This window comes from Lampetra planeri, chromosome 47 (genome assembly GCF_965212315.1).
Source record: "Lampetra planeri chromosome 47, kcLamPlan1.2.h2, whole genome shotgun sequence".
NCBI lineage: Eukaryota > Metazoa > Chordata > Hyperoartia > Petromyzontiformes > Petromyzontidae > Lampetra > Lampetra planeri.
Genome location: NC_136153.1, coordinates 8,476,552 through 8,490,613, shown reverse-complemented (window position 1 = coordinate 8,490,613; position 14,062 = coordinate 8,476,552). Strand labels below are relative to the sequence as shown.

Sequence of the window (14,062 nt, the reverse complement as noted above, 5' to 3'; positions counted from 1 at the left end):
CTCTCTGAGTCATCCTCTCTCCCTCCGAGTCGTCCTCTCTCTCTCAAAGTCCCCCTCTCTCCCTCTCTCAAAGTCACCCTCTCTCTCCGAGTCGTCCTCTCTCTCTCAAAGTCACCCTCTCTCTCTCCGAGTCGCCCTCTCTCCCTCCGAGTGGACCCCCCCTCTCCCTCACTACGAGAGCGAGTGGGGGCCACTCCCCCACAAGGCGAGCCCATCTCGCCGCTCCGTCTCACCGGGAAGCGCAGGGTGCTGCTCTCGCCCAGCGACCCGGCCGTGTTCATGAACTCGATCCAGAAGTCGAGGCGGCTCTGCAGGGCCACCGCCTTGGTGCCCACGCCCCGCAGCATGTGCCGCAGGATCAGCTGCCCGTTCTGCACCACGGAGCGCACGTACCTACGCGCAAACGCAGGGGTCACCCCCCCGCCCCCCCGCACCGCCGAGCCTTCAACGCAGCGTCGAGGGCAAGCGCCGTTGAGAGGAGCGAGTGGCACCGGTGGCACGGGCCGCGTCGTCTCCCGAGTGGCGATGATGTTTGCACACAGCGCCAGGTTCTCGTTTGAGGCCGATCCCGGCGGGGGCCCAGGACCGGTGCAGATAATCGTCGCCCGGTGGCGGTGGCCGTGAGCGGGAATCGAACTCGGGTCGCCGGGTTCGTAGCGCGGCGCGCCCTACGGCTACTCTACCGCTCCCCGCATAACCACGCGTGCACACGTCACGCGTTTACACACGTGCGTACGTAGATACATATAGATATACCATAACAGCCTTTAGCAACAGGCTGTTGAGGGCAAGTGCTGTTAGTTGTGAGTGGCTGCGTCTATGGAGGCCGGCACTGTGGCACACACAGAGGGGGTGGGTGGGTGGATGGGCAGCACCACGCCCGTCCCCCTAGCAGTGGTGTGTTTGTCTGTTTATTTTGGCTACAGGTAAACAGACAATGGGCAGTTAATACAAATCTTCGACGTGGATCTGGTTGCACAATAGAAACCTGGTTACAGCAAAATAATAACGAGAATAATAACGACACAAATGTACGTGGTCAAGTTACGCATGGCCAGGGCGTTCATCGACATGACGCCAATCGGCATAAAATAGACGAGGCTTGTAGGACGCTTCGTATACACAAAGACACAGGTACACACACACAAACACACGCGTATACACATACACACATACGTACACAAAACAAAGACCACCATACAGCCTTAACAGACTGTTTGGGGCAAGTGCTGTTAGCGAGCACACACACACACGTATACACATGCACACACACACACGGTCGGTGTCAAACAGCACTGAGGCCGGTACGATTGCCAACAAAGACCACAAAACCACTTCACCGTAAACCCAAAGTCGGCCAAGCAGAGCGACCAACTGCCCGCGCACGCGGGAGGAGACGCGCAGTCCACGAGTGAGCAGCTCGCGGGGATAGCGGTGGCGGCGTCGGGGGGGGGTGGGGGGCAGGCGGGGGGGGGCGGGGGGGGCACTCACCAGGGCGGGGGGTGCAGGCGGTAGAGCTTGTCGGCGGCCTGCGTGGCCTTGGCGTGGTCTCCGGCCAGGAGGCTCACGGCCATGAAGAGGCCCACGTCCCAGTAGCTGGACAGCTTCTCCAGGCTGCCCTTGCGGCCCAGCAGCGAGTTCAGCTTCATGCCTGCGCGAGCGGCCAACGAGCCGCGGGGCGAGAGTGGGGTCATCATCATCTCCTCCTCCTCGTCGTCCCACTCCTTACTGCTGCCTTCTCCTCGCTGGCTCGTGCGGCCAGCGCCAGCGCGCCCGAGCTGCGTGGCGGGTGGCGGCCCGTGCGCGCGTGGCCTGTGATCTGGCAGCGCTGTGGAGGCAGTGGCGGCGCAGGCGCTGGTGCCCTCGAATAAACGTGCCAAGGGGTGCGCGAGCAAACATCCAAGGGAGATGTCAGATGCCCACAAGGACCTTCGCTGCGACGCAGAGAGACTCCCCGAGCGAAAGGCCAACTCCGCGGAGGGCGAGGCGACGGCGGCGGTCGAGCGGCGCCCCGCCAGGCGGAGAACGAAAAATCGCGGCTCGACGGTAAATCCTTCGATGCGGCACACGATGATGGACTTCACTTGCTATTCGCTCTCGACGTGCGTCCGTGTCGCGATACGCGTGTCCGGCACGGGCGGTGGCGGTAGCGGTGGCGGCTACGCTGCTGCTGCTGCACGTGACTGCTGCTGCTGCTGCTGCTGCACGTGACTGCTGCCCGTAACCCGGCGGCGGCGGGGGTTGGTGGATCACCGCACAGATGCTGGCGAAACTGCCCGGTAGGCGTGGGCGTCGAGGAGGAGACGTGCCCTGGGGATTCGGAGCCCTCTCGGTGCAAGGAGGACCCCCCTTGTCTGCCACGCCGCGCGACGCCGCTGCACTTCCATTTAACAGCCCGTTCCTCCGCACGGATCGCTTTGACGTTGTTGTTGTTGTTGCATCACAGATCTCCTTGCAAAGCTAGCTGGGTAGCTGGCTAAACGGGACATTCTGTGTGACATATAAACATCGCTTGATTGAGTGGGCGTGTGGTGAGTCAGTGTGTAAGCAAGTGATTGAATGAGAGGGCGAGTGGGTTGGCAAGTCAGTGAACAATTGTGCCTGGGTTAGCGATCGAGCGAGTGAGGCAGTGTGTGATTGATGTATTGAGCGAGTGAATAAATACAGGCACCTATCTTGCGTAGCTCCGGGGAGCCCTCAAAGTCTTGTCCAGAAGCGATGAGCAGAGAAGCCAAATGAATCCCGGAGTAGAGGCTCGGCTCCACGTCAAACGCCTTCCGATACCTGAACACACGCACCAAGACAAAGATCCCCCCCCCCACGTGTCGCCTTAACAGACTGTTGGGGCGAGCGCTGTTAGCGAGCGGCACCGATGAAGGCCGGCACGGCACACGAGGGGGTGGGTGGGGACAGCACCACGCCAGGCCGCCTTTGTCTCCCCAGTGGCGATCTTTACACATCGCCACAGGTACTCATTTGAGGCCGAGTCGACCTTGGGGAAGCCTGGGACCGGTTCAGATAATCGTCGGCGGTGTTGGCCGTGAGCGGGAATTGAAGCTGGGTCGCCGGGTTTATAGCGCAGCGCGCTAACCGCTACACTAACGCTCCTCACTTATATATACACACACACACATTGATCCAGACAAGTCTACAACACAACAGATGCCCAAGATCATTTCAGATGTCATACTCGCCCCGGACAACTATAAACTGAACGCGTTCGTCAATAACCCTGCGAGGCCTTGAAAGGAAACATTACGGGAAATGACCCAACTTCCCCGTACATCATGCACAGAGAGGCCAGACAGGCAGAGTGAGATGAGTTGGAGGGCCACATTTGATTACTCCACGGGGCCCCGAAGAGAATTACAATCGGGGGAGGAAAAAAAACCCAACGCTTTCGCCATTGACGTCAGCCGTGGCCGGGAATGGAACTCGTGTTCGTAGAGGCTCGTGGCGCTCGACTGCCGTGCCCCGCGGGACCCCGGGAGGTTCCGCTGCCCCCCCCTCTCCCCTCTCACCACTCGAGGGCGCTGTCGCGGCTCTCCGTGTCGCTGCAGCCCGAGTCCATGAACTTGTCCTTGTAGATGCGACCGCAGAGGCACAGCATGTCGGAGGGGGGCTGCTCGCAGCCCTCCACCACCTGACGCATCACCGACAGCGCCTTCTCGCGGTCGCCCGCGCTGCCGCGTCTGGACACGAGCGCGGCGGCGGTGGCGGCGGGCGGGGGGGGGGGGGACGGGGGGGGGGGGACGGGGGGGGGCGGACACGCGGAGTCATCGACACGCAACGGCCGGTCATTTCTCTTTGGTCACGGCCGACGCGATTTTCTGCCCCAAACGGATCTCAATCGGGGAATCTTTCAAGCATTCATCCTGGAGGAGGAATCTGATGAGCCATGAAGCTCTTTTTCACGGATGTCCCCGTCGGGGGGCACACGGAGGTCAGCGCGATACATCAACAAACAACGCGCAAGGCGATACACGTGTGCAGGAGAGAGGTAAGCACGTCGCTGGACATGAACAAGTAAACACACAAAGAGGATACGAATATGGATTGCGCAGGTACATGAAGACCTGCCAATTTGGCGAACACCAAATGCAAGCTTGGGGCAAGGCAGCAAAACAACAACAGCAGCAAGAAGAGTCCCAGCCCACACCAAGACAACACCGCACAGTCCCCTCAAAGGAATTGCACTTGAACACTCAACTATCGATACGGCCACAGAGGTCAGACGTGGACGTTCCAACCGCAATGCGGTGCCACCGACGCTCGCTCACGACGAGGGGAGAGAACGAGGACGACTCGGAGGACGACTCAGAGCGAGGGGACGACGACTCAGAGGGGACGACTCAGAGGGGACGACTCAGGGGTGCCAGGAGGAGGAGGAACCACGGACGAGGAGCGGGAAGGCAGCAGGGGCGACAGCACCAGCAGCCACGCGGTGAACCAGCAACAATTGGCCAAGCTCTGCGGTCCTCTACATATTAAGGTGTTTGAGAGTATTTGGTGACTGCTATAGGTTTCCACGTGACAAGCCACTTCGCTGTGCTGTCATTTGTGCTTCCCAGGTCGTTTCTGAAAAAGAGCTACGTAGCTCAGTGGGGGCCTTACACCTGCTAAAATAAAAACTATTTTTAGTTTGGTTGTCGGCCAATTAATGAGCGTCTATACAGGTGAGAGGAAACCGAGAGCACTGGGAGAAACACAACACACGTGCGATGGGGAAACACGCTATCCCGCACAGAAGGAGCAGGAGGAGTGACGACAGTGGTGGTAATCATCATCATGATCGTCATCGTCGTTCATTATCGTCGTTATCGTCCTCATTGCCTTCATCGTCGTGGTCTTCATCATCGTCGTCACTATCGTCGTCATCATCATCATCGTCATCGCCACCTCCTCCTCCGTGGCCCATGCCCGCCGGTGCGGCCGCACGCACCTGTTGAGGGCGAACGCGTAGTGGAACTTGATGTTGTTCTGGTTGGCCAGGTCGCAGGTGGGCAGAGCGTCCAGGGTCTCCACCAGCTTCACCATCGAGTCGTAGTCCTGTGGGCCGCACGGCCAGCAAAGCCCAGCCAGTCAGCGTCTCTCGGTCACACTGCGAGGCGACGACCTCCCCACCCGCAGTGCCACCGCTGACCAGGCTATTCCCGTGGCCTGCTGCGGTTCGCGAGCAGCACTTGTGACAGGCCGGCACGGCACACGAGAGGGAGGGCGGCTAGCGCCACGCCCGGCCGCCTTTGTCTCCCGAGCGAGAATGTTAATGACGCACCGCACCAGGCGCTACTCATTTGAGGCCGAGTCGACATAGGGGGAGGTCCGGGATCGGTTCGGATAATCGTCACCGGCGTTGGTGGCCGTGAGCGGGAATCGAAGGTCGCCGTGTCTGCTGCGCCAACGCTCCCCACACGCAATGCAGGACGACACTCCGATGAACGCTGGCACGGCACACGAGGGGGGGTGGGGTGGCCAGCGCCGTAAGTCCGTGCCGACTTCACCGCGCCAGTGAGCACGAGACCACGGCGCAAGTGAAATTCGTCCACCGCACTCATCGCCGACTGTTGGTCAACCCACGCTTGCCGAGAGAGACTCCGGGTTGCGAACTCGCCGGCTCCAAGAGGCGTGCCACACAAGAAGGGAGGTGTGGGCGGGCGGGGGGCGGGCGCGAGGAACGGAGTGTCGCGAGGAGTCCGCCGTCTCGGATCGTGGACTCGCAGGAACGCGCGGGGAGACGCGAGGACAACAAAGCCGTCACGCACACGGCAGGCGGGGAGAGGGGCGGCTGGGGGCTGGCTCACGCGGGCGGCCAGACGCACGCACGCAGGCCGCACAAAGGACGAGGAATCCCGTGTTTACCCAACAGAGCGTCGTCGTGGCGAGCGCGGGGGCCGGTGGCGAGAAGCCATCATGGGCCGCACGAAGCGATCGCGCACCAGACGCGGACACGCAGACGCGGACACACAGACACGCACGCAGACACGCACGCAGACACGCACGCAGACACGCACGCAGAGATGCACGCAGACACGCACGCAGAGACGCACGCAGAGACGCACGCAGACACGCACGCAGAGACGCACGCAGACACGCACGCAGACACGCGAGACGCTCACGCCCATTCACAGACGCACGCAAAAAAAAGACATTTAGGCAAGTGCTGTTAGCGAGCACCTATAAAGGCCGGCACAACACACGAGGGGTGGGTGGCCAACACCATGCCCGGCCACCTTTGTTTCCCCAGTGGTGATGTTTACACATCAAACCAGGTACTCATTTGAGGCCGAGTCGACCTAGGTGAGGCCCAGAATCGGTTCAGACAATCGTCTCCCCCAGCAGCGATGTGTTAAACACCGCACCAGGTGCTCGCATGACTGCGGCAGCGCGGGTCTCCCGCCGTGCCGGGCTAGGTGCACCTGCAGGTCGCGGTAGGAGAGCAGCAGGTTGATGACGATGTCGGGGCTCAGCAGCTCGGTGGTGTCGAGGCGCGAGCGGATGCGCGCCAGCTCCCGCGCCAGCTCCTCCCCCTGGTATTTGCCGCGGGCCCGGCGGATGTCACCGAGGATCGCGTCCTTGCAGAGGACGCTGCGCGGGGCGACACGAGAACCGCAGACTCACCACACAGACTCACCACACAGAGACTCATCACACAGAGACCCATAGACTCACCACACAGACTCACCACACAGATTCATCACACAGACTCACCACACACTCACCACGCAGACTCACCACGCAGACTCACCACGCAGAGACCCACAGACTCACCACACAGAGACCCACAGACTCACCACACAGAGACCCATGGACTCGTCACACAGAGACCCACAGACTCACCACACAGAGACCCACAGACTCACCACACAGAGACCCACAGACTCGTCACACGATGAACCACAGACTCATCACACAGAAACTCATAGACTCACCACACAGAGACCCACAGACTCACTACACAGACTCACCACACAGAGACCCATGGACTCGTCAACAGAGACCCACAGACTCACCACACAGACTCACCACACAGAGACCCACAGACTCACCACACAGAGACCCACAGACTGATCACACACAGAGACCCACAGACTCACCACACAGAGACCCACAGACTGGTCACACACAGAGACCCACATACTCACCACACAGAGACTCACAGAATCACCACACAGAGACCCACAGACTCGTCACACGATGACCCACAGACTCATCACACAGAAACTCATAGACTCACCACACAGAGACCCACAGACTCACCACACAAGAGTCCCACAAACTCACCACACAGAGACCCACAGACTCGCCGCCCACTCACCTGCTGGTGACCTGCACGTCCTGCAGGATCTGCTGGAGGCGGTCTGCGAGAGGCACGCACAGCGCCCCGAGGCCTGGGTCCCAGTTGAGGTGGTGCAGGGCGAGCGAGGCGCGACGCAGGGCGCCCCCCTCCTGGTCGCCCAGCACCGGCGTCACCGCAACGCCGTGCGCCGTCGCCGCCGAGTACGGCACGAACGTGCAGCTCCCGCACGACGCCTGCAAAGGGCCAAGGCCACCGGATTAGCCTCCGACCTTTGCCCTCCATCGGTGCATCCGCCGCCGATGGCGCTGCTGTTGCTGCCGCAGGAATTACAAATCGGCCCACGTTTATCTTAACCCTTTCCCGTTCCGATGACGTACATGTACGTGCGTGTACGTCATCAGTTTTTCTTCTTCCAATTCCGTTCCAATGACGTACGTGTACAGTCAGTACGTGTACGTCATCGGAGGAAGAACATTTAAATCATAAACTAACTTTATCGGTACCGAGTCTCCCACAAGGCCGTACGGGAGGGCGTGTGGCACAGTTTGGGGCCAGACATTGTAGAGGTGCGGTCGTGTCCCTACAGTTCGCTGTGGTGAGTACGATGTCTTTAAACACGGCGGCGCTACGCCTCTCTAGATAAAATTAACGCTGAGACGCTTGCGCGATCCGAGATTCAGCGGTGAATCGGACACCGCACCCTGCAACTTGCAGACGTCTTGGAACAGTAAAGGGGTTATAATTGTTGTCCGTCGGATGGAGGAGGGTGTATGAAAGAACATTATACTCACGCGGCGATCTGAGCCGAAGATCAATTGTGAGCCTCTAGCAGACGTGTGTACACACAAACACAAAGATCCCCCATGCAGCCTCTAGCAGACATGCGTACACAGTTTTCGATTCCCGCTCACGGCACAACACCAGCGACGATTATCTGAACCGGTCGTGAGCCTCGCCTAGGTTGACTCAGTCTCAAATGATTACCCGGTATACGATATGTAAACATCGCCACTGGGGAGACAAAGGCGGCCGAGCGTGGTGCTGCCCACCCTCCCCCTTGTGTGCCGTGCCGGCCTTCGTAGGTGCTACCCGCTAACAGCACTTGCCCCGGCAGTCTGTTAAGGCTACACGGGGAACCTCTGTCTTTGATACCTTGAGAGTGTCGGGGTCGGAGCCGCTGTACAGAACGATGTTGTTGGTCATGTCGAAGCTCTCGCGAACTCCCAGGTGGTAGAGCAGCGAGGGCTGGTGGAAGAAGTCACTCATTTCCACCACGGCCACATCTGTTGCACCGCAGGAGTTGGACAAACACGCACGCACACACACACACACGGTTACATGCGCATACAAAGACCCCACCCCCCTTCGCCGTATAGCCTCAACAGGCTGTTTGGGCAAGTGCTGTTAGCGAGCGCCTACGAAGGCCGGCACGGCACACGAGGGGAGGGTGGCCAGCACCACGCCCAGCCGCCTTTTATCTCCCCAGTGGCGATGTTTACACACTGCACCAGGTACTCATTTGAGGCTGAGTCGACGTAGGGGATGCCCAGGACTGGTTCTGATAATCATCACCGGTGCCGTCGTGAGCGGGAATCGAACTCGGGTCGACGGGTTCGTAGCGTAGCACGCTAACACTACCGCTCCCCATGATTACACACACACAGACACACACAGACGCACACACAGACACCCACACGGACACACACACACGTACACACACCCAAATACACAAAGGTCCCCCTTGTGTGGAGGTGCACAGAATGCGGTTGGCGAGCAACGGCAATGAAACTCAAGACCCTGCATGGCGGTCACAGCGACGCTGAGGTTTCGTTCTGACTGTGCCTCCACGCTGCAGGCAAACACCACACCCTGCTGCTGCTGCTGTTGGTGACAGTGGCGACGGGCGGTGTTTTGCAACATCCCGGATGTGCGAACACTGGAACATCTACGCTTTTGCTCCGCGTACTAACGGCGAAGATTCACGTCCAGCGCGGTGCAGCCGGCCAAATACCCTCTAGAGGGGCGCCTTCCAGTGGAGGGCCCTCCTGCCAGCGGTGGCGTGAGCAGAACAATTGCAGGGGCTGCGCCTTTATCCACATTTTCCGAATAAGGAACAATACAGTTCAAAAGGTCAACTTTGACCCTAGCAGGGTTCCAACTTTTACTCGAATTTTCCATCAAATCACGTGGCGTCTTCCTCCTCTTCCTCCTCCTCCCGCTCCTCTTCCTCCTCCTTCCCCCTCTCTCACCACGCGCCCCGTGACGTCACTTCTGTCAGAATCTCAACGCTTCTCTTCCCTCCGATTTACCCTTCCGCGCCTATTAAGCTTCCCTTTTTAAGCATCAACTTGCGCGCGCGTTAAAAACAACGGAAGGAACGATCGGGTGGACTAAACCTAAGATCTCCGCCGTTCCGCGGGAAAAGTGGCGCAAGGTGACATTCGAGTGTAAGAGATTATCGCGTGCTGTGAGCGGGCAGGTGGAACGGATTACGTTGTAACCCCAAGCCGGCGCTATTTTTTTTTTGTTCCCCCCGAACGGGCCCGGCGACGTGACGAAGCTCGCGGGTCATCCGAGATGAGCGCCGGGGACTCGGATTGCGAGCGGCAAACAGGGACTCCCATTGTGCCACGCGCACACACTTGGCGGCTCGCTCGTGGCGCCAACGCAACGGCTACGGCTCCGCTCGGCACTGACATCACCATCATCACCGCCATCACCGCCACCTCCTCCTCAATACCCCCCCCGCCCCTTGTTCCAAGAGGCCGAAGCAGACAGAACGCATCACGTGGGCTTGCTTGAGTGACCGCCACCGTGCAGCCTTCAACAGGGGCAAGTTGCGAGCAGTGGCGACCAAGGCCGTGTGTTTGCACACACACACGTGTGTGTGTGTTTGCACATGCATGTGTCTGTGTGTCTGTGTGTGTTTGCACACGCAAACACACACACACACGTGTGTGTGTGTGTGTGCACATGCATGTGTCTGTGTGTCTGTGTGTTTGCACACGCAAACACACACACACACACGTGTGTGTGTGTGTGTCTGTTTGTGGGGAGCGGTAGTGTAGCAGTTAGCGCGCTGCACTAACCCGGCGACCCGCGTTCGATTCCTGTTCACGGCCAACATTAGTGACGATTATCCGAACCGGTCGTGGGCCTCCCCTATGTCAACTCAGCTTTAAATGAGTACCTGGTGCTGTGTGTGAACATCGCCACTGGGGAGACAAAGGCGGCCGGGCGTGGTGCTGGCCACCCACCCCCTCGTGAGCCGTTCTAGCCGTCATAGGTGCTCGCTCACAGCACTTGCCCCAACAGTCTGTTAAGTCTACACGGGGTATCTTTGTCTTTGTATGTGTGCGTGTGCACACGTGTGTGTACGAGTGTGGAAAGTTCATCCCGGGGTACATGACGCACAGAGGCGGCACGAGGCGTTCCTCGCCTCCATCCCTGGTGTCAACAAAGCAGGAGAAAAACAATCCCCCCGTTATTTATTTATTTACATCCACTGAGAACAAAAAGGGCAACAGCCTCGCAAACCTGCACGCTTCCTGTGCGGGGGGGGGGGGTTCGTTGTCCCTGACTCCAAGTGGCTCGCGGCCTCAGCGGACGAAGCGTTATCGATCCACGTCGCGACGAGTCTGCCTGCACTCCGCAGGGCACCACGGTGCAATACCCCGGGGCAGCGTGCGGACGTTGGCCCAACGTCCGCACGCTCACTGGGACCGCATTCTCCAGATGATAAGACGCAATCATCTCGCCCGTGTGGTATCTTAAAAGGAACTGTGGGTGGGGTGTCTGACAATCTGGTGTGCCTGTGGTGTGTGTGTGCGTGTTTCTGAGCGATAGTGGAGCGGTTCACGTGTTGCACTACGAACCCGGCCACCTGAGTTCGATTCCCACTGACGGCCAACACTGGTGACGATTAGCTGAATCGGTCCTGGGCATCCCCTAGGTCGACTCAGCCTCAAATGAGTACCTGGTGCGGTGTGTAACCATCGCCACTGGGGAGACAAAGGCGGCCGGGCGTGGTGCTGGCCACCCACCCCCTCGTGTGTTGTATCGGCCTTCATAGGTGCTCGCTAACAGCACTTTCCCCTACAGCCTGGGTGGGTGAGTGAGTGGATGGGTGAGATAGTGGGTCAGTGAGTAGCCTCAACGTGCACATAGCCTGGCACAAGCACCGTGGTGACGTCACTGCCACTTGGTGGCAATTGGTGGTTGTTGTTGTTGAGTGGGTGGGTGAATGAGTGGGTGGATAAGTTAGTGGGTCAGTGAGTGAGTCAATGCGTGGCTAACTGGGTAAGTGGATGGGTTCGTGAGTGGGTGAGTGGGTGGGTGAGTGAGTGGATGAGTTGGTGAGTGGGTGAGTGGGTGAGCGGATGAGTGGGTGAATAAGTGAGTGGGTGAGTGGGTGAGTGGTAGGTGGGTGGGTGAGTGGGCGAGTGGATGGGTGAGTGAGATGTTGAGATCTGCAGTGTTGGTGGTGGTTGAACACATGTGTGAGAGACGAGACAGCATCCGGTAGACCGAGTTCTCAACATGGGTGGAGAAACCAACGAGTGAATGTCAGTAACCATGGCAGTAGTCGCGACAAAGGGGCTACAAAGGAGGTGAGTGACCGCAGCGAGTGCCGCTTTACTCTCAACTCTACAAAGCGCAGTGAGAGGTAGATTTGGTCGCGGTCTCTGCATTCTACTTGGATGCGATTGCTGCGTATTAACAAGATGCAGGAGTAGATTTGCTCTTCCGGACAGGTGAACCACACGAGCATGCGTGCGGAGCGGCAAGCGTTTCCATGGGAGGAGGGATGAATCATTAAACGCAAACACCTCGTCAGGGCGACAGGCTGCTTCGGGGGTAACGCCGCCTCACACCAGCCCGCTGTTTCGATTCAACTCCGCAGGCACCGCGGGACAGTTCAGCCTGGTTGAACACGTGCGTGGGTCGCTCACCCGACATTCGAAGGGAAATAAAAGTTTTGGCGCGTTTGTTTTCACGGAGACTAATTTGTCGACAAACACGGCGGTGGTTTGCGCGCGGCGCTACGAACCTGGCAGCCCCGAGTTGGATTCCAGAACGCTTTGCTGGAGCCTGCCCCTAGGTCGACTCGGCCTTAAACGAGTGCCTGGTGCCTAACCACCAGGCCCACTGTGGCAGCATCCCAGGCGCCCATATGCACGTCATACAAATGACTCCGCTTTACACATAGCTCATCGGTCCGATCGAAGGGGTGCGTTGGTGCCCGATAACAAACGTGGGGCACGCGAGAGAGGAGTGAGTGGAATGCCAACGCTGGCCTCCCTCCCTCTCTCCCGGCATTCAGGGGAGATGTCAGACGCCCGCAATGACCTTCGCTGCGACGCAAAGAGACTCCCCGAGCGAAAGGCCAACTCTGCGGTGGGCGAGGCGGCGGCGGCGGTCGAGCGGCAAAAAAAAAAAATCGCGGCTCGACGGTAAATCCTTCGATGCGGCACACGATGATGATGGAGTTCACTTGCTATTCGCTCTCGACGTGCGTCCGTGTCGCGATACGCGTGTCCGGCCCGGGCGGTGGCGGCGGCTACGCTGCTGCTGCTACTGCTGCACGTGACTGCTGCCCGTAACCCGGCGTTGGCGGGGGTCGGTGGATCGCCGCACGGACGCTGGCGAAACTCCCCGGTAGGCGTGGGCGTCGAGGAGGAGACGTGCCCTGGGGATTCGGAGCCCTCTCGGTGCAAGGAGGACCCTTGTCTGCTACACCGCGCGACGCAGCTGCACTTCCATTTAACAGCTCACAAAGACCCGCCGGAGCGAGTCCAATGGCTCTAAGGCTTTAAAAAAATATAGAAATATAAAATAAATGTTGTGCGACTCCCTTATTCCGCGTGCGTGTCGAGGATGAGGAGCCGTACCTCGGCTGCGCAAGGAGAAGGCGGTAACAGCAGAACTGTGGACAACACCTGTTGCGTCCGTACGGGATCGAGTGCTGCCCCCTCGCACGCCTTGACGTTATAGAGGACCACAGATTGCTTGGGCAGCTGCGGGCCCTTCCCCGCCCCCTCTGTGCTTCCTCCTCGGGCCTCCGACTCGTTCTCTCTCCCGATTCGGCGAGCACTGGAGTGGCGCGTCACGTGCCGAAATTATTGCAATCGTTAATTATCGTCTCGTTTAATGACGAGCGCAAGAATCACCCGGCAACGAGGTTGACGTTCCTGCAACTCAATTGCTCGGTCGGGAATTTCGAGGTGCGCCACGCACGCGCACGCAAGGGCACGCGTGTCTCCGAGCTCAAACGTCAGCCCGCTAAAATAACTTGCGGGGGAATGCCATGCGGTGTGATTGCTGGAATGGCTCAATGCTTCTCATCAGGACATCACGCCAGGCAGTCCATCGCACTTAAATCACTCCACTCAAAATACACGGCTGCCCTAAATCACTTGTTACAAAAAAAACACACACTTCGCCTGCTATATACACAGTGTGTATATATACACGCGGTATATATGTACACATTCATGTGCCGCTCACTGTGCACAGAGTCTCAGAGTGTTACGAGATCACACCGTCTCAGTTCGATACTTCTGGTCTACAAGTCCACAGCGGAGAATCTCGTTCTACTCACTTCATTCGGATTAAAGGGTGCTCAGAATCCCCACCAACTCCTCAGTCACCACCATTGGAACCTCATTTGCCAGTAGAAAAATGATAATTGTTTTTTTACCCTTTAATCTGGCAACAAAACTGACACCTTTTTTACAAGGAGTCATGTTTGCATAGACCACAATA

At 58.7% G+C, this 14,062-nt stretch overlaps 1 protein-coding gene across 2 annotated transcripts in view; it reads right to left on the bottom strand.

Annotated features, from left to right (window-relative positions):
• The window catches only part of LOC144733580 (mitogen-activated protein kinase kinase kinase 5-like), a 41,072-nt gene that overhangs the window by 19,612 nt on the left and 7,398 nt on the right, over nt 1-14,062 (bottom strand). For both annotated transcript variants that reach the window (XM_078615596.1, XM_078615597.1), the window contains exons 2-9: nt 8,450-8,580; nt 7,316-7,530; nt 6,417-6,585; nt 4,943-5,049; nt 3,522-3,692; nt 2,672-2,784; nt 1,492-1,651; nt 234-393 (exon numbers count right to left, since the gene is read on the bottom strand). In XM_078615596.1, coding sequence (XP_078471722.1) covers nt 234-393; nt 1,492-1,651; nt 2,672-2,784; nt 3,522-3,692; nt 4,943-5,049; nt 6,417-6,585; nt 7,316-7,530; nt 8,450-8,580 — 1,226 coding nt within the window. The remainder of the gene's footprint in view (nt 1-233; nt 394-1,491; nt 1,652-2,671; nt 2,785-3,521; nt 3,693-4,942; nt 5,050-6,416; nt 6,586-7,315; nt 7,531-8,449; nt 8,581-14,062) is intronic.